We start from the raw sequence: 25,175 nt of genomic DNA on the forward strand, positions 1-25,175 counted from the left end.
AGTAACTGGCCGAATAGCTAGTAGTATCATGGCCAATTCTCCCATCCATCAGCATGGCTAAACTAGTATATTGCAAATTAGTTGTCGATGAATAAAAAGGTGAAACACTTTGTCGCATGCTATTGGAAGTTCCTACAAGAGGTGTTTCAACTTGCTTGACCAAACTCATCATGTTCTTCATGGGCATAACGATTTCTGGGGTTGCCGATGCATGAGAGTTGAAGTACATATGTTGTATGTTGCTAAAATTATATGAGGTAGAAGCATGAAGATTTTGTTGCATCGGCTCTTGCACATAATTAGATGCATGATCGATAAAGTTAGGGCTAGCCGATACATTATGCTCATTAGATGATCTAGCCACAACATATGCATTATTTGCATCTACATATGTGAATTGGGTATTCATATTACCTTTGTAGATTGCAAATCCTAGATTACGATCTCTTCGTAGCAAGAACGGGCCGGAGACTGTTCAAAGCTTCGTCCCCAGCGGCGTCGCCAAAAAGTGTGTTCGCACACGAACATGTCACCGTGTACCTCCAACGCCGAGGGTGATGCATCTCACGTCGAAGGAGACCCCTCCATAAGCGCGGTACACAAGCAATCTGGTAGGTGCTTTTGTAGACCTGAAACCCTACACGCCCGGGAGGGACCCGTCAGGGCGGGTGGCGACTATGGGCTGCCCTAGGTCGACCTGATCGCACCTAGGGCCTCGAGGTTCGCCGCCCTGCAATGAAGAAGAACGAATAAAGAACGCGGAAGAAGAAGAAGAAGAAGAACAATGGAGAGAGATAAAAGTAAAAGTAAAAGTGGTAGATGATTGTTCGATTGTGTGTTGTTGTTCCATCGGCCATCACCTCATGTCTATATAAGATGCGGATGGACTTCCGGTACAAGAAAAGGACTTGCCTTGCCGTCTAAATCATCAAAATATAACCAAATTCGAACTTCTCATGACCTCCGGCCCGGATGATCCGGCCAACCATTGATTTCTGACAGCAGTACATTGATCGGGTTGTAACTTTTGCATACGACATCGGATTTGGACAATTTTCTGCCAAAATCAACCGTTTCGAGGAGACGCAGAATTTTCATGTTGAACACTTTTCGATCTGAGGCCATCTTGAGCGTGTTTCGGGCCGTTTTCTAAAGTCTGGAGCAGAAAAAACTATCCGGACGTCCGGACGATTGCCCGGATTGTCCGGCCTTTACCCGGATCATCCGGGACTTGACCCAGATCATCCGGCTTCGTCGTAAACCTTCTGTTGCCTGGGTCATTCGTGCGGCCTCCGGCCGGATGATCTGGACCCCGGCCCGGATGATCAGGCCAAACATTGCTCTAGCATACGATTTGGCTGTAGAACTTGCATACAACCTTGGATGGGAATGAGTTTTATATCAAAATCGTCCGTTTCGACGAGATGAAGAACTTTGCAGTTGTAATTTTTTCCATCCGAGACCGTCTTAATTAGGTTTCATGCCATTATTTAATCTGATGTCAATACTAGCATATCTAAGATTGTCATAACTTTTGCATCCGAGCTGCGTTTTGGACCATCTCTATATCTATTTCGATCGGTTTGAAGAGAGCCATCCAATGGTGACATGAAATCATAAATTTGACCTCATCTTGCTACAGCCTCAAGTCACTCTTTGCGATCATGCCATTTTTGAGCATCAACAAGTGGATAGGTGTGGCCATCGATTTCTACATATTATTTCTATGTCCCGCCGCCTCACCAAAATTGTGGATAATTTCCATCAAGGCCTCGATCTCTTGCTGAACTAGATTTGCGAAGATGATTGCATCGGCCTTAATGTTCCTTCCTGGCAGCGGCTGTATCATCTCATGTTCAGCTCCAGCGTGCAGCAAGCGGTGCAGCGGATCTATGGAGCGTGTTGCATTCGTGACTTGCCAGAACACGTGGTTCATCTGCTCCCAGCTTAGATAGGAGTGTTTTTGGTAGAACCAGGGATCCTACCGGACCTGCTCCGTAGGTTGTAGGGGAAGGATGGAGTAGGGCGAGGCGATGAGCGGGCGCGCCGGCGGCTGGGCGCCGTCGCGTAGGAGGAGGATGACGGCGGCGGCTAGGGTTAGAGGCGGCTAGGGTTCCGGCTCCTCTGGGAGCTGGGCAATAGAGATAATATTCTTCTTATTGCTTGATTCCAAAAAGAGTCTTACAACCTATATTTATAACCTAGATAACTTGCATAAGAATTAACCTAAGATAACTTGCATAAGAATTAACCTAAGATAACTTGTGAGCCAAGCCCCTAACTACTGCCCTGTGGGCCTAGCTAAACCGGCCATAACACTTCTCCCCGCCTGCACAAACAGCTCGTCCTCGAGCTGTAAGGTGGGGAAGCGCTTGCGGAACTCCTCGAGGCGATCAACCAGCGTCAAACACCTTCTCGACAGCTGGGGCAGCCAGGTCGGCGGCGACAGCGTCCTCCGGAATGTAGTCTGCAACCTCCAGGTAGAAGAGTCGCGGGCAGGCGTGGCCGGGCGTGTAGGGCTCGTCGCAGTTGAAGCACAACCCTTGGCGGCGACGCTCGAGTATCTCGGCTGAGGTGAGCCGGCGGAACGGGCGCGCCACGGTCGCGGTGAGGGGTGCCGCAGAAGCCTGCGCAGGCCGACCCGGCGCGGAATCCGACCCGGGTAGCGACCCAGCGGTCCGGGACGGTGATTCCTGCTGGATGGCCACCGCGCGACGCTCGAACGCGCGGGCGTAGTACATGGCCGACTGGAGATCCTGGGGTCCCCGAAGCTCCACGTCCATGCAGATGTGATCCGGAAGTCCACCGACAAAGAGGTCGGCCCGCTGCTGCGCCGTCACACCCGACGCATGGCATGCCAGGGCCTGAAAACGGTCGGCGTAGTCCTGCACCGTGGAGGTGAAGGGAAGGCGACCGAGCTCCGCCAAGCGGCTCCCGCGAACCGGAGGCCCAAAGCGAAGGAGGCAGAGCTCGCGGAAGCGCTCCCAAGGGGGCATGCTGCCCTCGTCCTGCTCGAGAGCGTAGTACCAGGTCTGGGCTGCGTCGCGGAGGTGATAAGAGGCAAGCCAGGTCCGGTCCGAAGCGAGTGTGCGCTGCCCGCCGAAGAACTGGTCGCACTGGTTGAGCCAGTTGAGGGGATCCTCCGTGCCGTCATAAGTGGCGAAGTCGATCTTGGCGAACCGCGGCGGTGTCTGGGTCGGAGCACTGTGTCGAGCTGGCTCGGAGGTGCGGAGCAGCGAGGCGGGTGGTGCCTGGTCGAAGTACTCCGGATAGGGACCCGCGGAGCCAGATGGCCCGCTGAACTGCGGAAACGGGGTCGGCTGCTCCGGAGCCGTGGTGTAGACCGGCGAAGGCGAAGACGCAGACGCCCACGCTGGAAGTGGCGACGGGGAGGGCGGGAACCGGACCTGATGGATCGGGAGGCCGGTCGGCGAGGGTGCCCTCGAGCTGGGCAGGGGCGGCGCCGGTGGTTGTAGCGTCGGTGGTCGCGAGGGACGGCGGCTGTAAATACCACAGAGGGCCCGCGGCCGGAGTGGACCCGCCGGGGTGTCCCGCCGGGAACGGCAGCAGCGGCAGCCCGGTGCAGGCCGGTGCGGAGAACGGCGGCTGCAGAGGGCTGGTGGCCCCCGCCTGTGGCGTCTGCTGTAGCGGCCACGGAGCCGCTGAGGGCGCCGGCGCCAAGTGCCAGAGGGGCGCCGCGGCCGGCAGTGGCCCGCGCCGGCGCGGACGGAACTTGCGCGGGCCAGACCGGCCACGGGGCTGGGGCGGGCGCGGTAGCCGCGGGCTGGCGCGGGCCACTGCGGCCAGGCCGGCGCTGGAGCGGATGGCGGCGGTAGCGCCGGGTAGCCTCCGGCGAGGGCCGCGGGCACTGAGTACCACGGAAGAGCCGGCGGTCCGGAGGGCACGGGCGGCGGGAGCGGCGGTGACGGCCCGTACGGGCTGGCCAGGTAAAGCCGGATGCCCTGGACCGCGACGACCAGGTCGTTGAGGACACTGGCCATGGCCTCCGGGGAGTATTGGGCCGGTCGAGTCGATGGAGCTGGCAGCGTAGTGGTGACGGGGGGCGGCAGCAGGCCGGTGGGCGCGCCGGAGATGAGATCCAGCGGCGCCGACGGAAGGGCCAGCTGCCCCGTAGCGATCGGAGATGACACGGCGGCGGTGGTGGTGGTAAGGGGCAGCGGCGGCGGTGGCGGCGGCGGTACTGGTGGTGATGATGACATGGTCGAAACCCAGGTAGCTGATACCAAATTGGTAGAACCAGGGATCCTACCGGACCTGCTCCGTAGGTTGTAGGGGAAGGATGGAGTAGGGCGAGGCGATGAGCGGGCGCGCCGGCGGCTGGGCGCCGTCGCGTAGGAGGAGGATGATGGCGGCGGCTAGGGTTAGAGGCGGCTAGGGTTCCAGCTCCTCTGGGAGCCGGGCAATAGAGATAATATTCTTCTTATTCTTCTTATTGCTTGATTTCAAAAAGAGTCTTACAACCTATATTTATAACCTAGATAACTTGCATAAGAATTAACCTAAGATAACTTGCATAAGAATTAACTTAAGATAACTTGTGGGCCAAACCCCTAACTACTGCCCTGTGGGCCTAGCTAAACCGGCCATAACAGTTTTTCTTGACATGCTTTTTTTTTCAAACGTCTTGATATGCTTCTGAATATCTCTTTGAGCAGATACATTTTCCAACAGTGTAATTGCTGTCACGGAAAGCCGGTAAGACTAGAGAGCCACAAACATAGCTAGCACAGTCTCAGTCTTCTGTTATACAGGCACACATAAATTTACACGGCAGGTGGAGACAGTGCACATGTTCTTATTCACGGGACAATTCACAAGATGAAGATACAGGGGGCACCATTCATCACACGAGCACATAGCATGGCATGCTTGTTTCACCGTCTCCACAATCTTTTGTAGTTTCACTTCTTTGGCGTATCCGCATAATTCCAGGTGAATTTCGCAAACGAAGTATACTGCCTCCCACCGGCAACATCTTCTTCGCGTATCTCGTTGCTAATCTCTTTGAGGTCATCTTCCGTGAGCCTCACCTTCAAGGAGTCAATGTTGGAGTCTAGATTCTTGATCTTAGTAGTCCCTGAGAAATTGTACAGCATATTTGTCAGTGATACAATGCTAGTCTACTGGAAAAATGATCTTCACTATTGATGTACTACTTGTTTGCAACCTGGAAGCAGCGAAAGAGGTCTTTTTGTGGATAAATTAGGCCATTGTTCCGAGGCATCAAAACGTTTCACAGTTCAGCTTAAAGCCAGTTCAAAATTAACACCATGGCACAAACTGTAGAGCAAAAGATCAGATCTCAAAGAGTGTCTTCATATTACCACGGTATGTTATGTTTGGCTGCCAAAGACAGCTAGATTACAGTTGAAATATCTTTCTTTGTATCTCGTATACTTCACTAAGATTTCTTAAACACGCATTTCACTTCTATCAGAAAGCACATGCAAGCAAGACGATCTTCAGTTTTTTCGCCTATTATGTGAATTTATAACTCCAAGAAATCATTGCACATGTTTAACACTATGTGACATCAATGAAATGAGAAGGACACGGCATTAAACCTGGTATCGGAACCACATCATCCCCTTGATGCAGAACCCAGGATAAAGCTAGCTGAGCAGGGCTGCACTGGTGCTTCTTGGCCAGTTCTTCCATTTTCAGATAGAGTTGCTTGTTCTTCTCCAGGTTTTCAGCCGAAAAACGTGGATGGCCTTTCTAAAAACACAAATTATACAGAGAGAGGGGTTCAGGCCTAAGTATATTAACTAAAAAGAAATGACTAGTGCAGAAACCAATTGGGTTGATTGTATCGATACCAGACTAGATTCAGCAGACACTTGTTGTGTCACTCCCCTTCCACCGAAAAACCCACGGGCAATCGGGCTGTAGGGAACAATTCCAATCCCTAGCTCCCTGAGGTCCATACAACGCATGATCAATCAATCAGGACTATCGATCATGGAAGCACACGAGTTAGAGTTTGTAATGCCGAAATTCACCTGCAGAGAGGCACGATCTCGGGCTCGATGTCGCGAGCCCACAGAGACCACTCCATCTGCACGGCAGAGATGGGGTGCACAGCGTGAGCACGCCGGATGGTGTCCGGGCTCGCCTCCGATAACCCAATGTACTTGACCTTCCCCTCCTCCACAAGCTTCTTGAGCTCACCAATCTGCAAATAAATTCAGCCCAGTAATCAGAGCAAGGAATCACACCACACCAATCAAATACAAACACAGGGATTCTCATGTACAGGAAGAAAGGGGTGGGTGGCAACGAGAAGAGACCGACCGTGTCCTCGATGGGGATGGTGGTGTCGATGCGGTGCTGGTAGTAGAGGTCGATGTGGTCGACGCCGAGGCGGTGCAGGCTGGCCTCGCAGCAGGCGCGCACGTACTCCGGGCGGCCGCAGATGGTGCTCTTGCCCTGGGCATCCCGCTGAATCCCAAACTTGGTGGCCACCTGAACCTGCTCCCGCGGCAGCTGCTTCAGCGCCTGGGACAACCAATCTTTCCACACTCAGTCTCCCTCTTTGGCAAAGGTGGGATACGGAAGAGAAACAACCTTGCCGAGGAGGATCTCGTTGGCGTGGGGCCCGTAGACGTCGGAGGTGTCGAAGAAGGTGACGCCGCGGCGGAAGGCGTGCGTGATGACGGCGACGCCGGCGTCGTCCTCGACCGGGGAGTTGTAGGAGCCTGTGAGGCCCATGCACCCGAACCCCAGCTTGGACACCTTGGTTGTTGGATCATTCGATTCGATTCGATTCAGTGCGAGACCGGCCGGGCAGAAGATAGTTACATAAATAAATCGAGGGTGGCGAGAGGGCAAGGGGAAGAAGATCACCTCCAGTCCTTGGGTGCCGAGGCTGACGCGGGGAATCGGTGGGGTTTGCGCCATGGCGCCCTGAAGCTCGCAGCCGCGGCGGCAGGGGAAGGCAGGCAAGTCACGGGACGGAAGCGCAGCGCAGGCGTGAATGTTGCCAGTAGGCAGTCAGTAGCGAACCGTCCAGTGAGATCAGTGACCCGCTATATGTAATCGGAACGAGCGGCTGTCCGAGCTCCGAGCTCGAATGACAACACTCAACAGGTAATGATATTATCATAATCATCTTTTTGTGGGTGATGCACGGTAAGTAAGTACGTACTGCTGTTGCGACCGGCGCGGCGCATCCTCACCTGTGAGATATTTTTCAACACTATACTAGCGCCTAATACGACGCTTGGCATGTGATAGATGAGACGATTAGAATGACGTGCAAGGGCACAGCGGTGACTCGTTTTAGCACATAACAACAAGATTCTCAAGTCATCCATAAACGTGTTGCCAAATGCTAGTGACAAATGCAGAACTACTGTGGCATGAGCTGCCAAATTGGTGAAAGATATCTCTAAAAAAAATTGGTGAAAGAGATAGAAATGAAACGCCCTCTTCTTGCTCGGATGCCAAGTCCATCCTACGAATAAAATACTGCCATTTTTCTTTCTTTCTCGTCCACATGCAAACTCACGCCAAGTGTCTTGAACATGACATCAGTTTTCTACTGTGCTTTTCTTTTTAAACAAGTTTTCTACGGTGCTTTACTCCGCTTAGAAAAATCTGAGGCTGTAAATGCATCTAGTGTCACCGCTAGTTGATTTTGGAGTATTGACGACAAACCTGGTTGAGGGATCAATGTGTTTCTGAGAATTGCAGAATAACACAGGTAGTAATCCCTCATTAATTCGGTTTACCTACCGGAGATGACCCCTAAAAATGTATGAAGACATTGATGACAATGGTGGTATGTGAAAACAATCACATCGAAGCTTATGACTCGAGAAGACATTCACGTGAAGACTATGGAGTGCGAAGACATAGTTGTTTCGTATTTCCTTTTCTTCTTTGTTGAGTCATAGGAACCACCGTACTGTTAAGTGGGGTCCAAGTGAACAAAGTCAGAATGACTGAAGTGATGCTCAACCAAATCCTATGTCTTCGAGCGAAGACAATGAGAGCAAATCTTATCCAGAGGCAGATGAGTCAGCTTTACTTGTAGCCCAAGTCAAGCTGCCGCGTGTTTTTGAAATCTGACCGTTGAAACACGTGTCAGTTCCTTAGTGACCCAGGGTCATTTCGAACAAATCAGGTCGGGTTGCCTAGTGGCTATAAATAGCCCACCCCTACACCATAAATTGATGGCTGCTCAGAGTGAGTGTACGGCTTTTGTCGTTTGAGAGCAACCCACCTCCGAAGCTTTTGAGAGAGAGAGAAATCCTTGCGAGGACAAAGCCCAAAACACCCAGAGCCAAAGAGTGTCAGGCATCACTGAAGTCTTCCTGTCCGCGTGACCTGAAGACTTGTTACACTTGAGGACTGTGAATCCTCCGGCCGGTTAGGCGTCGCGTTCTAAGCATCCAAGAGTCATTGTGGATTGCCGGTGAACGAAGTCTGTGAAGGTTTGAAAGTCTACCTTGAAGACTTACCAGAGTGATTGGGCGAGGACTGGGTGTCCTTAGCTCAAGGGGAATAAGGTGAAGACGCGGTCTTCTGAGTTGAATCTCAGCCTCCCTAACCAGACGTACAGTTGTCACAGCAACTGGAACTGGTCCAACAAATCCTTGTCCTCACCAAGCGACTGGTTCTATCTTCTCCCTCTCTTTACTTACAGTTTGTCTTCGTGAAGTCATTGCCTGCTTGTGTTACCTGTTTGACTTCACTGTGTGACTACTATTGTTGTTTGGCTTCATACTATCTTCCATCCTGATCATTACTACCTAGCTGCTATTAGTCTTCGTGCTTTCACTTCATTGAATACTTGACTATGGCCTGCCTAGTGTAGTCTACCTTCCGCTGCGTGTTAATAGGATCATTTCTATTGTTTGTCTTCGAAATTTTCATGTTTTGAAGACTTCCATAAAAATCGCCTATTCACCCCCCTCTAGTCGATAACTAACACTTTCAATTGGTATCAGAGCAAGGTACTCCCTTGTTCTGTGTGATTCGGTTTAACCACCTGGAGTTTTAGCTATGTCGACTGCAGGGATAATCAAAGTCTCCGCTACGTGCCCTGTCTTCGATGCCACTGATTAACCCTACTGGAAGAATAAGATGCGCATGCATCTTGAAGCCATTGATGTCGATCTATGGTATGTCATCAAGAACGGCGTTCCCAAGACTGGTGAAGGTGTCACCCCTGCTGATGTCAAGAAGTTCGTTCAACTGGATTCTACTGCCAAGAACATCATCTGTGGTCATCTGACCAAAGGACAGTATGGCCGTGTGAGTGCTCTGGAAACGTCAAAGCTAGTCTGAGACTGGCTCTCCAAGGTCAATGAAGGCGTCTCAACCCAGAGAGATCAAAGGATCAGTGTCCTTCGCAACCTCTTCAACCGCTTCAAGAGAAACGACAATGAGAATGTCCAGCTCACGTTTGATCGCCTCACTGACATCACAAATGAGCTTCATGCTCTCGGCGCCACTGAGATCACCAAGTATGAAATCATCAAGACACTCCTAAGATCACTTGACAGCTCGTTTGACACCCTAGCCCTGATGATTCAAGAACGCCCTGACTTCAAGAAACTCGCTCCGTCTGACATACTTGAGAGGCTCAACACACATGAGTTTCAGCTATCTGAGAAAAGAGACATGTATGGTCCCAACTATGGCCGAACGCGCGCTTTGAAGGCAAAGGCTGTTTCCTCATCTGAAGAAGAATCTGACTGCAGTTCTGGTGATCCTGAAGACATTGGAAAGGAGCTTGCTATGCTTGTGAAGAAGTTCCAGAAGTTCACCAAGAAGAAAGGCTTCAAAAAGTCTTCACAATCCAGCTAAAGAAATGATGAAGCTTCTACTCATGACCACAAGAAGAGAACATGCCACAAGTGAAAGAAACCTGGTCACTACATCTCTGAGTGTCCGCAGTGGGACAATGAAAACAACAAGAAGAAAAAGAGCAAGGAATATGATTCTGATGACAAAAGAAGAAGAAATCCTCAAAGTCTTCTTCCAAATCTTCATCGAAGTCTTCATCACACGAGAAGAGCTCATCTGGCAAGGCTCGTGCTTTTGTTGGCAAGGAGATGGATTCAGAGGAGGAGTCTGCTTCTGAGGAGGCGGAGGTGGAGTCTGAGGAGGAGTCCGACTCTGGCGTTGCAACCACCGTATAGGAAGTATTAGACCCAGACACGGCGCACAATTATCGTGGCGCTCTGAAGTCAAATTCCGCATTAATGTATTCACACTCAGTGTGTAAGTCTTCATTGATTGAAGATATACATTACTGCGTGTGTTGCACATCTAAGCCATCAACATGCATAAGTGTTAGGATGTGTGCCTAATTACAGGACATTCGAGGATTCAAGATATTTAGCTCACACCGCAACTTGCAAAACCTTTTCTCATCCAAGGGCTTTGTGAAGATATCTGCCAATTGCTCTTCAGTGTAGACGTGAATGATATCAATATCTTCCTTCATGACATGATCTCTGAGAAAGTGATGACGAATCTCAATGTGCTTTGTCTTCGAGTGCTGAACTGGGTTGTCGGCAATCTTGATGGCGCTTTCATTGTCACAGTAGAGTGGTACTTGTTTCAGATGGATGCCATAGTCCTTGAGTGTTTGCTTCATCCATAGAAGCTGAGCGCAGCAAGATCCAGCAGCAATGTATTCAGATTCAGCAGTGGAGAGCGACACACAATTCTGCTTCTTTGAAGACCAACAGACAAGTGATCGTCCCAGAAAGTGACATGTGCCTGATGTAGACTTGCGATCTACCTTGTCACCAGCATAATCAGCATCCGAGAATCTGACTAGATCAAACTCTGAGCCCTTTGGATACCATAATCCTAGTGTTGGGGTGTAAGCCAAATATCGAGAATTCACTTCACAGCTAAGTGATGCGATTCCTTTGGTGCCGCTTGGAATCGGGCACACATGCAAACACTAAGCATTGTATCTGGCCTAGATGCATATAAATAAAGTAAAGAACCAATCATGGAGCGGTATACCTTTTGATCGAACTCTTTACCATTGGCGTCAGGACCCAGATGACTTTTGGTTGGCATTGGCGTAGTGTAACCTTTGCAGTCTTGCATTCCAAACTTCTTCAGGCAGTCTTTGAGGTATTTCTCTTGAGATATGAAGATGTCGTTGCTCTGCTGACGAATTTGAAGACCAAGGAAGAACTTCAGCTCACCCATCATGGACATCTGATATTGCTCTTGCATCATGTGTCCAAACTCATCACTGTATTTCTGGTTAGTGCAGCCGAAGATAATGTCATCCACATATATTTGGCACACAAACAATTCACCATCATATGTCTTCGTGAAGAGTGTGGGATCCAGGGAACCAGGTTTGAAGCCTTTGCTCTTCAGGAAGTCTTTGAGTGTGTCATACCAAGCGCGAGGGGCTTGTTTGAGGCCATACAGTGCCTTGTTAAGCTTGTATACCATATCGGGATGTTTTGGATCTTCAAAGCCAGGTGGTTGCGCAACATACACTTCTTCTTCAATCTTGCCATTGAGAAAAACACTCTTCACATCCATTTGATACAGAAGAATGTTGTGATGATTTGCGTAGGCTAGCAGTATGCGAATGGCTTCAAGCCTAGCCACGGGAGCAAATGTTTCATCGAAGTCAACCCCTTCAACTTGAGTGTATCCTTGAGCAACTAGACGAGCCTTGTTTCTGACAACTTGACCATGCTCATCTTGCTTGTTGCGATATATCCATTTGGTGCCTATTATGTTGTGCTTGCGAGGGTCAGGACGCTTGACAAGTTCCCACACATTGTTCAGCTTGAACTGTTGAAGCTCTTCTTGCATAGCTTGAATCCATTCAGGTTCCATGAAGGCTTCAGCAACTTTCTTGGGTTCTGATATTAAGACAAATGCAAAGTGCCCACAGAAATTTGCTAGCTGTGTTGCTCTTGAACGAGTGAGCGGACCTGGTGCATTGATGCTATCAATTATCTTCTCAATCTGTACTTCATTTGCAACACGAGGATGAACTGGACGAAGATTTTGCTCTTGCTGATCGTTGTCATCATTTGGAGGATTGTCTTCAGGCTGAGCATTGGCTTCAGGTTGATTAGGTGCAGAAATGATGAGTTCCTCTTTAGCTTGTGCCTCAGAAGGTATGATCTCTCCAGTTCCCATGAGCTTGATGGATTCACTAGGTGGATCTTCATCTAGCACATTTGGCAGGTGCTCTCTTTGTGAGCCGTTAGTCTCATCGAACTGCACATCTACAGTTTCAACCACTTTATAGTGAAAGAGGTTGAAGACTCTGTAGGAGTGCGAATCCTTTCTGTAACCAAGCATAAAACCTTCATGTGCTTTCGGTGCAAATTTTGAAGTGTGATGTGGATCCTTGATCCAGCACCTAGCACCAAATACTCTGAAGTAACTGACATTTGGCTTCTTACCAGTCAGGAGTTCATAGGATGTCTTCTTCAGAAGCTTGTGAAGATAAACACGTTTGATGACATGGCATGCAGTATCAATGGCTTCGGGCTGGAACTTTCTTGGAGTCTTGTATTCATCAAGCATCGTCCGAGCCATCTCAATGGGTGTTCGGTTCTTGCGCTCCACGATGCCATTCTGCTGAGGAGTGTATGGAGCGGAGAACTCATGAGTGATGCCCAATGTATCCAGGTAAAGGTCGAGGCCAGTGTTCTTGAACTCTGTGCCGTTGTCACTTCTGATATGCTTGATCTTGACGCCATAGTTATTCATGGCATGGTTGGCGAAGTGTCTGAAGACATCCTGCACTTCAGTCTTGTAGAGGATTATATGCACCCATGTATATCTTGAATAATCATCAACAATGACGAAGCCATAGAGACAAGCAGTAGTAGTGAGAGTAGAGTAGTGAGTAGGTCCAAATAAGTCCATGTGTAGCAGCTCAAAGGGTTGAGATGTCGTCATGATTGTCTTCGAGGGGTGCTTGGCCCTAGTCATCTTTCCAGCTTCGCAGGCACCGCATAGATGATCTTTCTTGAACTTGACACCCTCGATGCCTACAACATGTTTCTTCTTCGCGAGAGTGTACAGATTCCTCATGCCCGCATGTCCTAGCCTCCGATGCCAGAGCCAGCACTCCGAAGCCTTTGCTAGAAGACATACGACCAGCTGTGGTCCTGCTGAGAAATCTACCATGTACAAATCATCTTTTCGATACCCTTCAAAGACTAGAGACTTGTCAGATTCCATTAGTACAAGGCAAGGATATTTTCCAAATATCACAATCATGTTCAAGTCACAAAGCATTGAGACAAACATTAAGTTGAAACCAAGGGATTCAACAAGCATCACTTTATCCATGTGCTGATCCTTTGAGATTGCAACTCTACCTAGACCCAATACCTTGCTTTTACCAATGTCAGCAAATGTGATGTGACTCTTGTCAGATGGACGTAAGGTTGAGTCCATGAGAAGACTTCGATCACCAGTCATATGATTAGTGCATCCGCTGTCCATTATCCATTCTGAAGCATGAGGTGTCATACCCTATAGTACAGTTAGGGGGATAGGCTTCACCAAGAGTATTGTGAAGCATAAACATTTGACGCACAAGAGGATTATCAAAGCTCAGATCAAGGTTAGGATAGATAGGATGATTGGCAAGCGATTCAGGAACAAAATACATAGTAAGACCATTTGGGCATTTTATCTTGCGCCCTACAAGATGTTTTAGGTCCCCAGCAAAAGCATCAGACGCCTTTGATTTCCGGCTGGAGACATTTCCCTACAAAAGAAGGTTAATTTTTCTTAACCACCCACATTTTCAGGGGTGGCTTAGAAGCAATAAGTCTAAGTGCAGCATCTGAGAACTTCGGCTTTGAAGCCCTAGCAAATAGCCTTGCAGGAGGTGAATAGTACTCATATGAATAAGAAGAATAGTTCTTAGTCTTATGAACATAGCGGTTTGATGACACGCGCTCATATTCATAAGTTTGAGTATGATTTCCTTGCAAAACATTGGCGTTAGGGTGACTCAGGTGAGTCATGTGTCTGTATGAAGCCTTTGGGCCATATGAAGCCTTTGGTCTGGGGTTTGTCTTCTTCCCTTGTGGTGTCATGATGACATTCACAGGAAGATTCTCAAGACACTTTTTGGGCAACCAGATCTTCTTCATAGGTGGTCCATTCCTGCAATTAGTACCAATATACCTAGCAAACACTTCACCATTCTGATTCTTAAACAGTTTATAGTTTGCATCAACGGATTCATCAATGATAATTGGGTTAGCACAAGTGAAACCAGATAAGGTGGATGGATCCACTGAAGGTCCCTTTGCAGCAACCCATGTGGTTTTGGGGTACTGCTCAGGCTTTCAGTAAGAACCATCAACATTCATTTTCCTCTCGAACCCAACACCCTCTTTTCTAGGGTTTCGGTTCAGAATCTGCTTTTTGAGGACATTGCACAGTGTCTGATGCCCTTTGAGACTTTTGTACATCCCTGTCTCAAGCAATGTCTTCAACCTAGCATTTTCATCAGCAATAGTAGTGGCATCCTCAGCAGAGGGGTTAGTTACCACATCAACAGTTGAAGATATTGCACTAGTAGCATCAGTAGAACATTTAGCAACAGAAGTAGCGTTATCACGCTCAAGGCATTTTAGACATGGTGGTTCAAATCCTTCCTGAGCGGGACTGATCTGTTGAGTGCGAAGTGACTCATTCTCTTTTTGAAGATCTTCATGAGCCGCTCTCAATTTCTCAAGTTCTTGCTTCCTTTGAAGATAATCGTAGGAAAGCTTTTCATGAGTTGTTGAGAGCGTTTCATGACGACTTTCAAGTTCATCATACTTAACATGAAGATTTTTTATGTCTTCAATTAAGGACTGAGATAGGGTCATTTCCGCGTCCAACAGGTCATCGCTTTTGTCTAACAGTTTTTGAATATGTTCCATAGCTTGCTGTTGTTCAGTTGCAATTTTAGTAATTATTTTGTAGCTGGGTTTGGATTCACAATCAGAGTCATCTTCACTTGATGTTTGAAAGTAAGCATCGCGTGAGTTTACCTTGGCACCACGTGCCATGAAGCAGTAGGTGGGAGCGGAGTTGTCCTTGTCATTAGCATCAGCGTTGGTGATGGAGCCATTGTCTTCAGTGTTGAAGATGGACTTGGCAACGTAGGCTATAGCTAGAGCCAGACTTGCAACTAGGAATGGACTAACGAGCAGCTCGACTCGTTAAGCTCGTGCTCGTTAAACTCGTGCTCGTTAAGGTTCGGTTCGTTAAGCTCGTTAATATTAACGAGCAGAAACCCCTGCTCGGCTCGGCTCGTTTGAAGCTCGTGAGCGGTCGTTAACAGATTATAATGTGTTACGATATACAGTATGAATGTGTAGGTGTGGCTTTCAAGATGAAATATGGTGACTACAAACAGAAATGCAGTAGTTTGTTGCCTCATATGTCGATTAGATTGAATAGATGGCTAAGGTTCTACAAAAGTTTGTCACGTAAGATAAGAATATGTGTTGTGTTGTTACTAACGAGCTTAACGAGCTACTCGTGAAACTCATTAGCTCGCTCGTTAAGCTTGTTAAGCTTAACGAGCTGAAATCAATGGTTGGCTCTGTTCATTAAGAAGCGAGCTACGAGTTTAACGAGCCGAACTATCGAGCGCTCATTAAGCTCACGAGTTACGAGCTTTTGGTCCAGCCCTAATGGTGGGTAACGCCACCACCAAACTTTTGTTTGAAGTGTTTCATTTGGCGTTACATTTGCTAAGTCCTCACATTTGATTTGTCTTCATGTTGATCTTCACTCTGTTGATTTAGTCTTACTCAGATATATACATATACTTGTGTTCTGTCCTCTACAACATTCACTTATAGCTATGTCTTCTCGTTTGAATCTTTTGGACTAAGTGAATGTGATCGGACTCTAACCTCGTCTATGCTTCTACCTCAAATTCTATCTATCCAAATCATATGCATTCTATTGAAACCGCCGAATGTCTTCTCTGCATCCTTGTCAGCAGAAGATACAGAGACAAACATTGAATCTATTTTAAATGCTCAATCCTTATTGCCTGAAACCCGGAGAAGCCGGAACGACCACCCGACAGTCCAGGCGTGCGTGGGAACATGGAACAACTTCCAAGGTGTTGCATGTTCGCCACATGTCCCTCAGATGTGAACCGCCAGGGGCACCTGCGTAATTGCGTTGTGTTGTCCCTCTCCTTATAAATACACATCACATCGCGGTCAAAATCTTTCTTCCACCTCTCCACCTCGACAAACCCTAGCGCCACCGTTAGCTCTAGACGACACCGGCGACGAAGAGCTTAGCTGCCGCGACCTCACCGACAACGTCCTCACGACGGCCGCGGACCTCGTCTTCTCCGCCGCCGCCGTAGGTGTCCTCTGTCGCCAAGTTAATTAGGGCACGGAAGATCGAACTGCTCGGCCTCCTCTCTACTCCGTCTAGCAGTTCTTCGTGTGGTAATTAAAACTCACTTCTACTGCCTTTTTGATCCGATAGATTCATCTTTCTTCACCAAAAGTGGTTTCTATCCCCACAAATTTGGATCTATCCTGTTCTGCATCTCATAACATGCCTAGAATATTCACTTATGCTTCACACATAGTTAGATTACTCACTTGTACCTATTCTTGGATTCGTACAAATCTGGAACCAACTCTCAACATATAAGTGAATGTCTTCGCGCTATGAGGTCAATGTCTTCAAACTGATTTCTCTTCAAAATCTTTTGAGAATGCATATGACCTCTTCCCCTTCCCTCGCATCTCTAATGTTGTCACATGTACATGTCCGTGGGAGAATCCCTTGGTTCTCATAGTCTGCATCCATTTGCAAAATTCTTACAGCATCACTTTAACTCTCCTGAAGCTAGTTCTTGTCTGACCAGCAGACGGAAGCCTTTGACAGCTTTGAAGCCATTCAGTCTGAACTTCATGGCCACAGAAAAGTCTGCAAAGAAGGGCGGCAGGCAGCGCCGTGGGGGCACATCAAGGGATTTGCCACCAGATCTCTATGAGTTGTACAAGACTGATACAGAAGAGGATTACAATCAGCGCAAAACTCGAATCCAGTGGATTCGAAGATATTGGGCCGAGCAATGGTTCAAATACAGGTTCGTGACCCAGGAGTATGCTGAGAAGAATGCCATCAAGTGTCCTTGGGGTGATATTCTCTTTCGAAATCTTCAACCCAAGAACAAAGTTGAAGCCATTGCTCAGGGTTTCTACCCCTGTATGGTCCGTGGACCACAGCCTGCCAATGCCGACCCATCATCATTGCTATGGTGTCGTGACGATAATCTTTTCAAGCGCAACTTTCAGACTGCAAAGGCATCGGCCAAAGAGAACAAGAAATCGCTGGGATTAGACTTCAACCCCGGTCCTTCTGCTCCTCGGGCTGATGGCACACGCGATGCTGACAATATCATCAGGCCCTTCTACAACCTTGAAGGTCTCATCACGCATATTGCCGTTCAGGGGGCAGCCGTGGATCACTCTGCAGATGACGCTGATTCTGATGAAGCGCCTGCACCGCCAAAACCACAGAAGCAGAAGAAACCCAAGGCTTCAAAGCCCTCCACTGCACCAAGAGCTTCATGTGTGATGTCTACTACGCAACCTTCTTCTTGTAGACGTTGTTGGGCCTCCAGGTGCAGAGGTTTGTAGGACAGTAGCAAATTTCCCTCAAGTGGATGACCTAAGGTTTATCAATCCATGGGAGGCGTAGGATGAAGATGGTCTCTCTCAAGCAACCCTGCAACCAAATAACAAAGAGTCTCTTGTGTCCCCAACACACCCAATACAATGGTAAATTGTATAGGTGCACTAGTTCGGCGAAGAGATGGTGATACAAGTGCAATATGGATGGTAGATATGGGTATTTGTAATCTGAAAATATAAAAACAGCAAGGTAACTAATGATAAAAGTGAGCACAAACAGTATTGCAATGCTAGGAAACAAGGCCTAGGGTTCATACTTTCACTAGTGCAAGTTCTCTCAACAATAATAACATAATTGGATCACATAACTATCCCTCAACATGCAACAAAGAGTCACTCCAAAGTCACTAGTAGCGGAGAACAAACGAAGAGATTATGGTAGGGTACGAAACCACCTCAAAGTTATTCTTTCTGATCAATCTATTCAAGAGTCCGTAGTAAAATAACACGAAGCTATTCTTTCCGTTCGATCTATCATAGAGTTCGTACTAGAATAACACCTTAAGACACAAATCAACCAAAACCCTAATGTCACCTAGATACTCCAATGTCACCTCAAGTATCCGTGGGTATGATTATACGATATGCATCACACAATCTCACATTCATCTATTCAACCAACACAAAGAACTTCAAAGAGTGCCCCAAAGTTTCTACCGAAGAGTCAAGACGAAAACGTGTGCCAACCCCTATGAATAAGTTCACGGAACTCGCAAGTTGATCACCAAAACATACATCAAGTGGATCACGTGATATCCCATTGTCACCACAGATAAGCACGTGCAAGACATACATCAAGTGTTCTCAAATCCTTAAAGACTCAATCCGATAAGATCACTTCAAAGGGAAAACTCAATCCATTACAAGAGAGTAGAGGGGGAGAAACATCATAAGATCCAACTATAATAGCAAAGCTCGCGATACATCAAGATCGTACCACCTCAAGAACACGAGAGAGAGAGAGAGATCAAACACATAGCTACTGGTACATACCCTCAGCCCCGAGGGTGAACTACTCCCTCCTCGTCATGGAGAGCACCGGGATGATGAAGATGGCCACCGGTGAGGGATCCCCCCTCCGGCAGGGTGCCGGAATAGGGTCCCAATTGGTTTTTGGTGGCTACAGAGGCTTGTGGCGGCGGAACTCCCGATCTATTCTGCTCCCCGATGTTTTTAGGGTATATGGATATATATAGGCGAAAGAAGTCGGTCAGGGGAGCCACGAGGGGCCCACAAGGGTGGGGGTGCGCCCAGGGGGGCAGGCGCGCCTCTCTGCCTCGTGGCCACCTCGAAGCTTTCCTAACTTCAACTTCAAGTCTCCTGGATCATGTTCGTTCCAAAAATCACGCTCCCGAAGGTTTCATTCCGTTTGGACTCCGTTAGATATTCCTTTTCTGCGAAACACTGAAATAGGCAAGAAAACAACATTTTGGGCTGGGCCTCCGGTTAATAGGTTAGACCCAAAAATAATATAAAAGTGTTTAGTAAAGCCCATAAACATCCAAAACAGATAATAAAATAGCATGAATACTTCATAAATTATAGATACGTTGGAGACGTATCAGCATCCCCAAGCTTAATTCCTGCTCGTCCTCGAGTAGGTAAATGATAAAAGAAAGAATTTATGAAGTGTTTATGCTAGCAGGTGCACAAGTTTGATCAATGGTAATTTCAATCACCTTTTCTAGCATCATCATATATCATAACAGCAGCTCATCTCATAAAACTTTTTATGATCAAGTAACAAACTATTCACATGTTAAAGTATAGATCATAAACTTTTTTGAAAACTAACAAACCGTGTTATTAGTCATCAAACAATTACAATTCATCTTATTTTCAGGAAGATTCTATGTCAGAGCTTTGATTCAGCAAATCCCACATACTCAACTATCATATAGTCTTCCATGATTGCTACCACTCAAAGCATATTTTTAGAACAAATAGCATCCATCGAACACAGAGAAAGATAGGGGCTTAATGTTTCGCCTCCCAACTTATTTATCATATAGATAATTGTCAACAATAATAATTCATGATCAAATATATTTGAATGGCCATATATGCTTAGATCTTTCCATCACATGATGCTTGCCAACTAAAGAGTAGGTTGGAACGAGAAGGAATACTACTGACTCTTGCATAAAAGTAAAAGATAGGCCCTTCGCAGAGGGAAGCAGGGATTTGCAGAGGTGCCAGAGCTCGAAGCAAAAACAGAGATGAAAATAATTTTGAGAGGTATGCTTTCATTGTCAACATAACGACCAAGAGTTCCCAATATCTTCCATACTAGATACATTATAGGCGGTTCCCACGCAGAAAGGTAAAGTTTTTACTCCCCCTCCACCAACATTCACACTCCACGGCTTGTTCGAAACAACGGGTGCCGTCCAACTATCAACATTCCTGGGGGAGTTTTGTTTAAATTATTTGCGAATTTGTTTTTGATCTTTTGATCATAGGACTGGGCATCCCAGTTACCAGCCATTTTCTCGTGAATGATGAGCGGAGTCCACTCATCGTGAGAATAACCCACCTAGCATGGAAGATACTGACATCCCCTAGTCGCTACATGAGCGATTCGGGCATACAAAACATATTATTATTTGAAGGTTTAGAGTTTGGCACATGCAAATTTACTTGGAACGGCAGGTAAATACCGCATATAGGTAGATATGGTGGACACTCATGGAAGAAACTTGGTTCAAGGAATTGGATGCACAAGCAGTATTCCCGCTTAGTACAGATATTTTGGCTAGCAAAGGATTCTAAATAGCAAGCACCACATGTTAGAGGATCCATAACAATATAACTTCTATACAAATATACCCAAGCATAACGCATTATGTTGTCTTCCTTGTCCAACTTCAACTAATTTGCTCAGGTTTGAAAATAATTAATGGGGCTCACAATCATAGAAGATGTCCAAGATAGTATATTTATATGTGAAGTCTCTCTTCCTTCAATATTCTTTCATGAATTGTTCAAGTGACCAATACAATGTTTGCCAACCTTCAATAAATTTACCACCTCTACTTCTTATATGTGAAGTCATTACTCCCCATGGGAAAGGCATATGAAACATATATAATTTCAGATTTATGACATTCAAATCATTCAACCATTTACTCATAGGATATAAGTGAAGCACACGAGTAAATGACAAACTACTCCAAAAAGATATAAGTGAAGATTAATGAGTAGTTAAATAATTATGCAACTATGTGAAGACTCTCTCTCATTTAAGAATTTCAGATCTTGGGATATTATTCAAACAGCAAGTAAAACAAAATAAAACGACATTTCAAGGATAGCACTCATCATGTGAAGAAGCAAAAACTTAGGCTCAACCGATACTAACCGATAATTGTTGAAGAAGAAAGGTGGGATGCCTACCGGGGCATCCCCAAGCTTAGATGCTTGAGATTTCTTGAAATATTATCTTGGGGTGCCTTGGGCATCCCCAAGCTTGAGCTTTTGTGTCTCCTTAATTCCTCTCATATCACGGTCTCCCTAAATCTCAAAAGCTTCAACCACACAAAACTCAACAAGGACTCGTGAGATAAGTTAGTATAAACCAATGCAAAAACCTTATCATACTATACTGTAGCAAATCACTAAAATTATTATTCAACATTGCATACTAAATGCCTCTGCATATTTAATAGTCCTATCCTCAAATAGAATCATTAAACAAGCAAACATATGCAAACAATGCAAACATAACAGCAATCTGCCAAAACAGTACAGTCTGTAAAGAATGCAAGATTCATCATACTTCCCTAACGCCAAACATTATGAAATTCTACCACACTGTAGAAAATTTACCAGATCTCAATATGCAAAAAGTTTCAACATTTTATCATATTCTGACTTTTCTAGGGAATTTTTGCAACAGCGGTAAACTTTCTGTTTTGAAACAGCAACATGTATACTTGCAAAATAAGCATGGTAAAGGCTATCCTTGAAATTTTTATTGAAAATAGAGATGCAAAACATTATTCTAAATAACAGAAAGCAAATACTAACAAAATAAAATGATGCTCCAAGCAAAACACATATCATGTGGTGAATAAAAATATAGCTCCAAGTAAAGTTACCGATGAACGAAGACGAAAGAGGGGATGCCATCCGGGGCATCCCCAAGCTTAGGCTCTTGGTTGTCCTTTAATATTACCTTGGGGTGCCTTGGTCATCGCCAATCTTAGGCTCTTTCCACTCCTTATTCCATAGTCCATCGATTTTTTACCCAAAACTTGAAAACTTCACAACACAAAACTTAACAGAAAATCTCGTGAGCTCCGTTAGCGAAAGAAAAGAAAACACCACTTCAAGGTACTGTAATGGACTCATTCTTTATTTGTATTGGTGTTAAAGCTACTGTATTCCAACTTCTCTATGGTTTAAAAACTATTTTACTAGCCATAGATTCATCAAAATAAGCAAACAACACACGAAAAACAGAATCTGTCAAAAACAGAACAGTCTGTTGTAATCTGTACTAACGCAAACTTCTGGAACTCAAAAAATTCTACCAAAATAGGAAGACCTAGATAATTTTATTATTGATCTACTGCAATTGGAATCAGTATTTTATCACGTTCTGGTGATTTTAAACAATTGTTTTTGTGAACAGAAAGTTTCTGGAATTTTCAGCAAGATCAAATAACTATCATCCAAGAAGATCCTATAGGTCTTACTTGGCACAAACACTAATTAAAACATAAAATCACATCTAACCAGAGGCTAGATGATTTATTTATTACTAAACAGAACCAAAAAAGCAAGGAACAAAAATAAAATTGGGTTGCCTCCCAACAAGCGCTTACGTTTAACGCCCCTAGCTAGGCATGATGATTTCAATGATGCTCACATAAAAGATAAGAATCGAAACATAAAGAGAGCATCATGAAGAATATGACTAGCACATTTAAGTCTAACCCACTTCCTATGCATAGGTATTTTGTAAACAAACAACTTATTGGAGCAAGAATCATCTAGCATAGGAAGAAAAAACAAGCATAGCTTCAAGATTTTCAACACATAGAGAGGAAACATGATATTATTGCAATATGTAGAAGCATATGATCCTCTCTCATAATAATTTTCAGTAGCATCATGAATGAATTCAACCATATAACCAGCACATAAAGCATTCTTTTCATGATCTACTTGCATAGAAATTTTACTACTCTCCACATAAGCAAATTTCTTCTCATGAATAGTAGTGGGAGCAAACTCAACAAAATAACTATCATGTGAAGCATAATCCAATTGAAAATTAAAATCATGATGACAAGTTTCATGGTTATCTTTATTCTTTATAGCATACGTGTCATCACAATAATCATCATAAATAGGAGGCATGCTTTCATCATAATAAATTTGCTCATCAAAACTTGGGGGACTAAACATACCATCTTCATCAAACATAGCATCCCCAAGCTTGTGGCTTTGCATATCATTAGCATCATGGGTATTCAAAGAATTCATACTAACAACATTGCAATCATGCTCATCATTCACATATTTTATGCCAAGCATTCTATGTAGTTCTTCTTCTAACACTTGAGCACAATTTTCCTTTCCATCATTTTCACGAAAGATATTAAAAAGATGAAGCATATGAGGCACCCTTAATTCCATTTTTTTGTTTTCTTTTATAGACTAAACTAGTGATAAAACAAGATACTAAAAGATTCGATTGCAAGATCTAAAGATATACCTTCAAGCACTCACCTCCCCGGCAACGGCGCCAGAAAAGAGCTTGATGTCTACTACGCAACCTTCTTGTAGACGTTGTTGGGCCTCCAAGTGCAGAGGTTTGTAGGACAGTAGCAAATTTCCCTCAAGTGGATGACCTAAGGTTTATCAATCCGTGGGAGGCGTAGGATGAAGATGGTCTCTCTCAAGCAACCCTGCAACCAAATAACAAAGAGTCTCTTGTGTCCCCAACACACCCAATACAATGGTAAATTGTATAGGTGCACTAGTTTGGCGAAGAGATGGTGATACAAGTGCAATATGGATGGTAGATATGGGTATTTGTAATCTGAAAATATAAAAACAGCAAGGTAACTAATGATAAAAGTGAGCACAAACGGTATTGCAATGCTAGGAAACAAGGCCTAGGGTTCATACTTTCACTAGTGCAAGTTCTCTCAACAATAATAACATAATTGGATCACATAACTATCCCTCAACATGCAACAAAGAGTCACTCCAAAGTCACTAATAGCGGAGAACAAACGAAGAGATTATGGTAGGGTACGAAACCACCTCAAAGTTATTCTTTCTGATCAATCTATTCAAGAGTCCGTAGTAAAATAACACGAAGCTATTCTTTCCGTTCGATCTATCATAGAGTTCGTACTAGAATAACACCTTAAGACACAAATCAACCAAAACCCTAATGTCACCTAGATACTCCAATGTCACCTCAAGTATCCGTGGGTATGATTATACGATATGCATCACACAATCTCACATTCATCTATTCAACCAACACAAAGAACTTCAAAGAGTGCCCCAAAGTTTCTACCGGAGAGTCAAGACGAAAACGTGTGCCAACCCCTATGAATAAGTTCACGGAACTCGCAAGTTGATCACCAAAACATACATCAAGTGGATCACGTGATATCCCATTGTCACCACAGATAAGCACGTGCAAGACATACATCAAGTGTTCTCAAATCCTTAAAGACACAATCCGATAAGATCACTTCAAAGGGAAAACTCAATCCATTACAAGAGAGTAGAGGGGGAGAAACATCATAAGATCCAACTATAATAGCAAAGCTCGCGATACATCAAGATCATACCACCTCAAAAACACGAAAGAGAGAGAGATCAAACACATAGCTACTGGTACATACCCTCAGCCCCGAGGGTGAACTACTCCCTCCTCGTCATGGAGAGCACCGGGATGATGAAGATGGCCACCGGTGAGGGATCCCCCCTCCGGCAGGGTGCCGGAACAGGGTCCCAATTGGTTTTTGGTGGCTACAGAGGCTTGTGGCGGCGGAACTCCAGATCTATTCTGCTCCCCGATGTTTTTAGGGTATATGGATATATATAGGCGAAAGAAGTCGGTCAGGGGAGCCACGAGGGGCCCACAAGGGTGGGGGGTGCGCCCGGGGGGGGGGGGCAGGCGCGCCTCTCTGCCTCGTGGCCACCTCGAAGCTTTCCTAACTTCAACTTCAAGTCTCCTGGATCATGTTCGTTCCAAAAATCACGCTCTCGAAGGTTTCATTCCATTTGGACTCCGTTAGATATTCCTTTTCTGCGAAACACTGAAATAGGCAAGAAAACAACAATTTGGGTTGGGCCTCCGGTTAATAGGTTAGTCCCAGAAATAATATAGAAGTGTTTAGTAAAGCCCATAAACATCCAAAACAGATAATAAAATAGCATGAATACTTCATAAATTATAGATACGTTGGAGACGTA

The 25,175-nt window shown here is 45.7% G+C and overlaps 1 protein-coding gene across 2 annotated transcripts; it reads right to left on the reverse strand.

Moving 5' to 3' along the window:
• Window positions 1-4,424: 4,424 nt before the first annotated feature.
• On the reverse strand, window positions 4,425-7,238 carry LOC109761577 (probable aldo-keto reductase 1). 2 transcript variants are annotated; one of them, XM_020320391.4, is made up of 7 exons: window positions 6,868-7,238; window positions 6,589-6,756; window positions 6,316-6,519; window positions 6,024-6,196; window positions 5,841-5,937; window positions 5,586-5,739; window positions 4,425-5,098 (listed from the first exon to the last, which is right to left on the reverse strand). In XM_020320391.4, the coding sequence occupies exons 1-7, from the start codon at window positions 6,919-6,921 to the stop codon at window positions 4,923-4,925; spliced, it is 1,026 nt and encodes a 341-aa protein (XP_020175980.1). In that variant the 5' UTR covers window positions 6,922-7,238; the 3' UTR covers window positions 4,425-4,922. The 2 variants fall into 2 exon arrangements, with proteins under 2 accessions (XP_020175980.1, XP_073366559.1); XM_073510458.1 differs by having other exon boundaries at window positions 4,527-5,098; window positions 6,589-7,029.
• Window positions 7,239-25,175: the final 17,937 nt, after the last annotated feature.

This window comes from Aegilops tauschii, chromosome 3, assembly GCF_002575655.3.
Source record: "Aegilops tauschii subsp. strangulata cultivar AL8/78 chromosome 3, Aet v6.0, whole genome shotgun sequence".
NCBI classification, from domain to species: Eukaryota; Viridiplantae; Streptophyta; class Magnoliopsida; order Poales; family Poaceae; genus Aegilops; species Aegilops tauschii.

What these genes read in the sequence shown, in the direction of transcription:
- LOC109761577 (XM_073510458.1), bottom strand. Translation starts at nt 6,921, where the DNA reads ATGGCGCAAACCCCACCGATTCCCCGCGTCAGCCTCGGCACCCAAGGA. An exon ending in ACGAGATCCTCCTCGGCAAG is followed by an intron (nt 6,520 to 6,588) that starts GTTGTTTCTCTT and finishes TGGTTGTCCCAG; the next exon opens with GCGCTGAAGCAGCTGCCGCG. An exon ending in TGTCTGCTGAATCTAGTCTG is followed by an intron (nt 5,740 to 5,840) that starts GTATCGATACAA and finishes TTGTGTTTTTAG; the next exon opens with AAAGGCCATCCACGTTTTTC.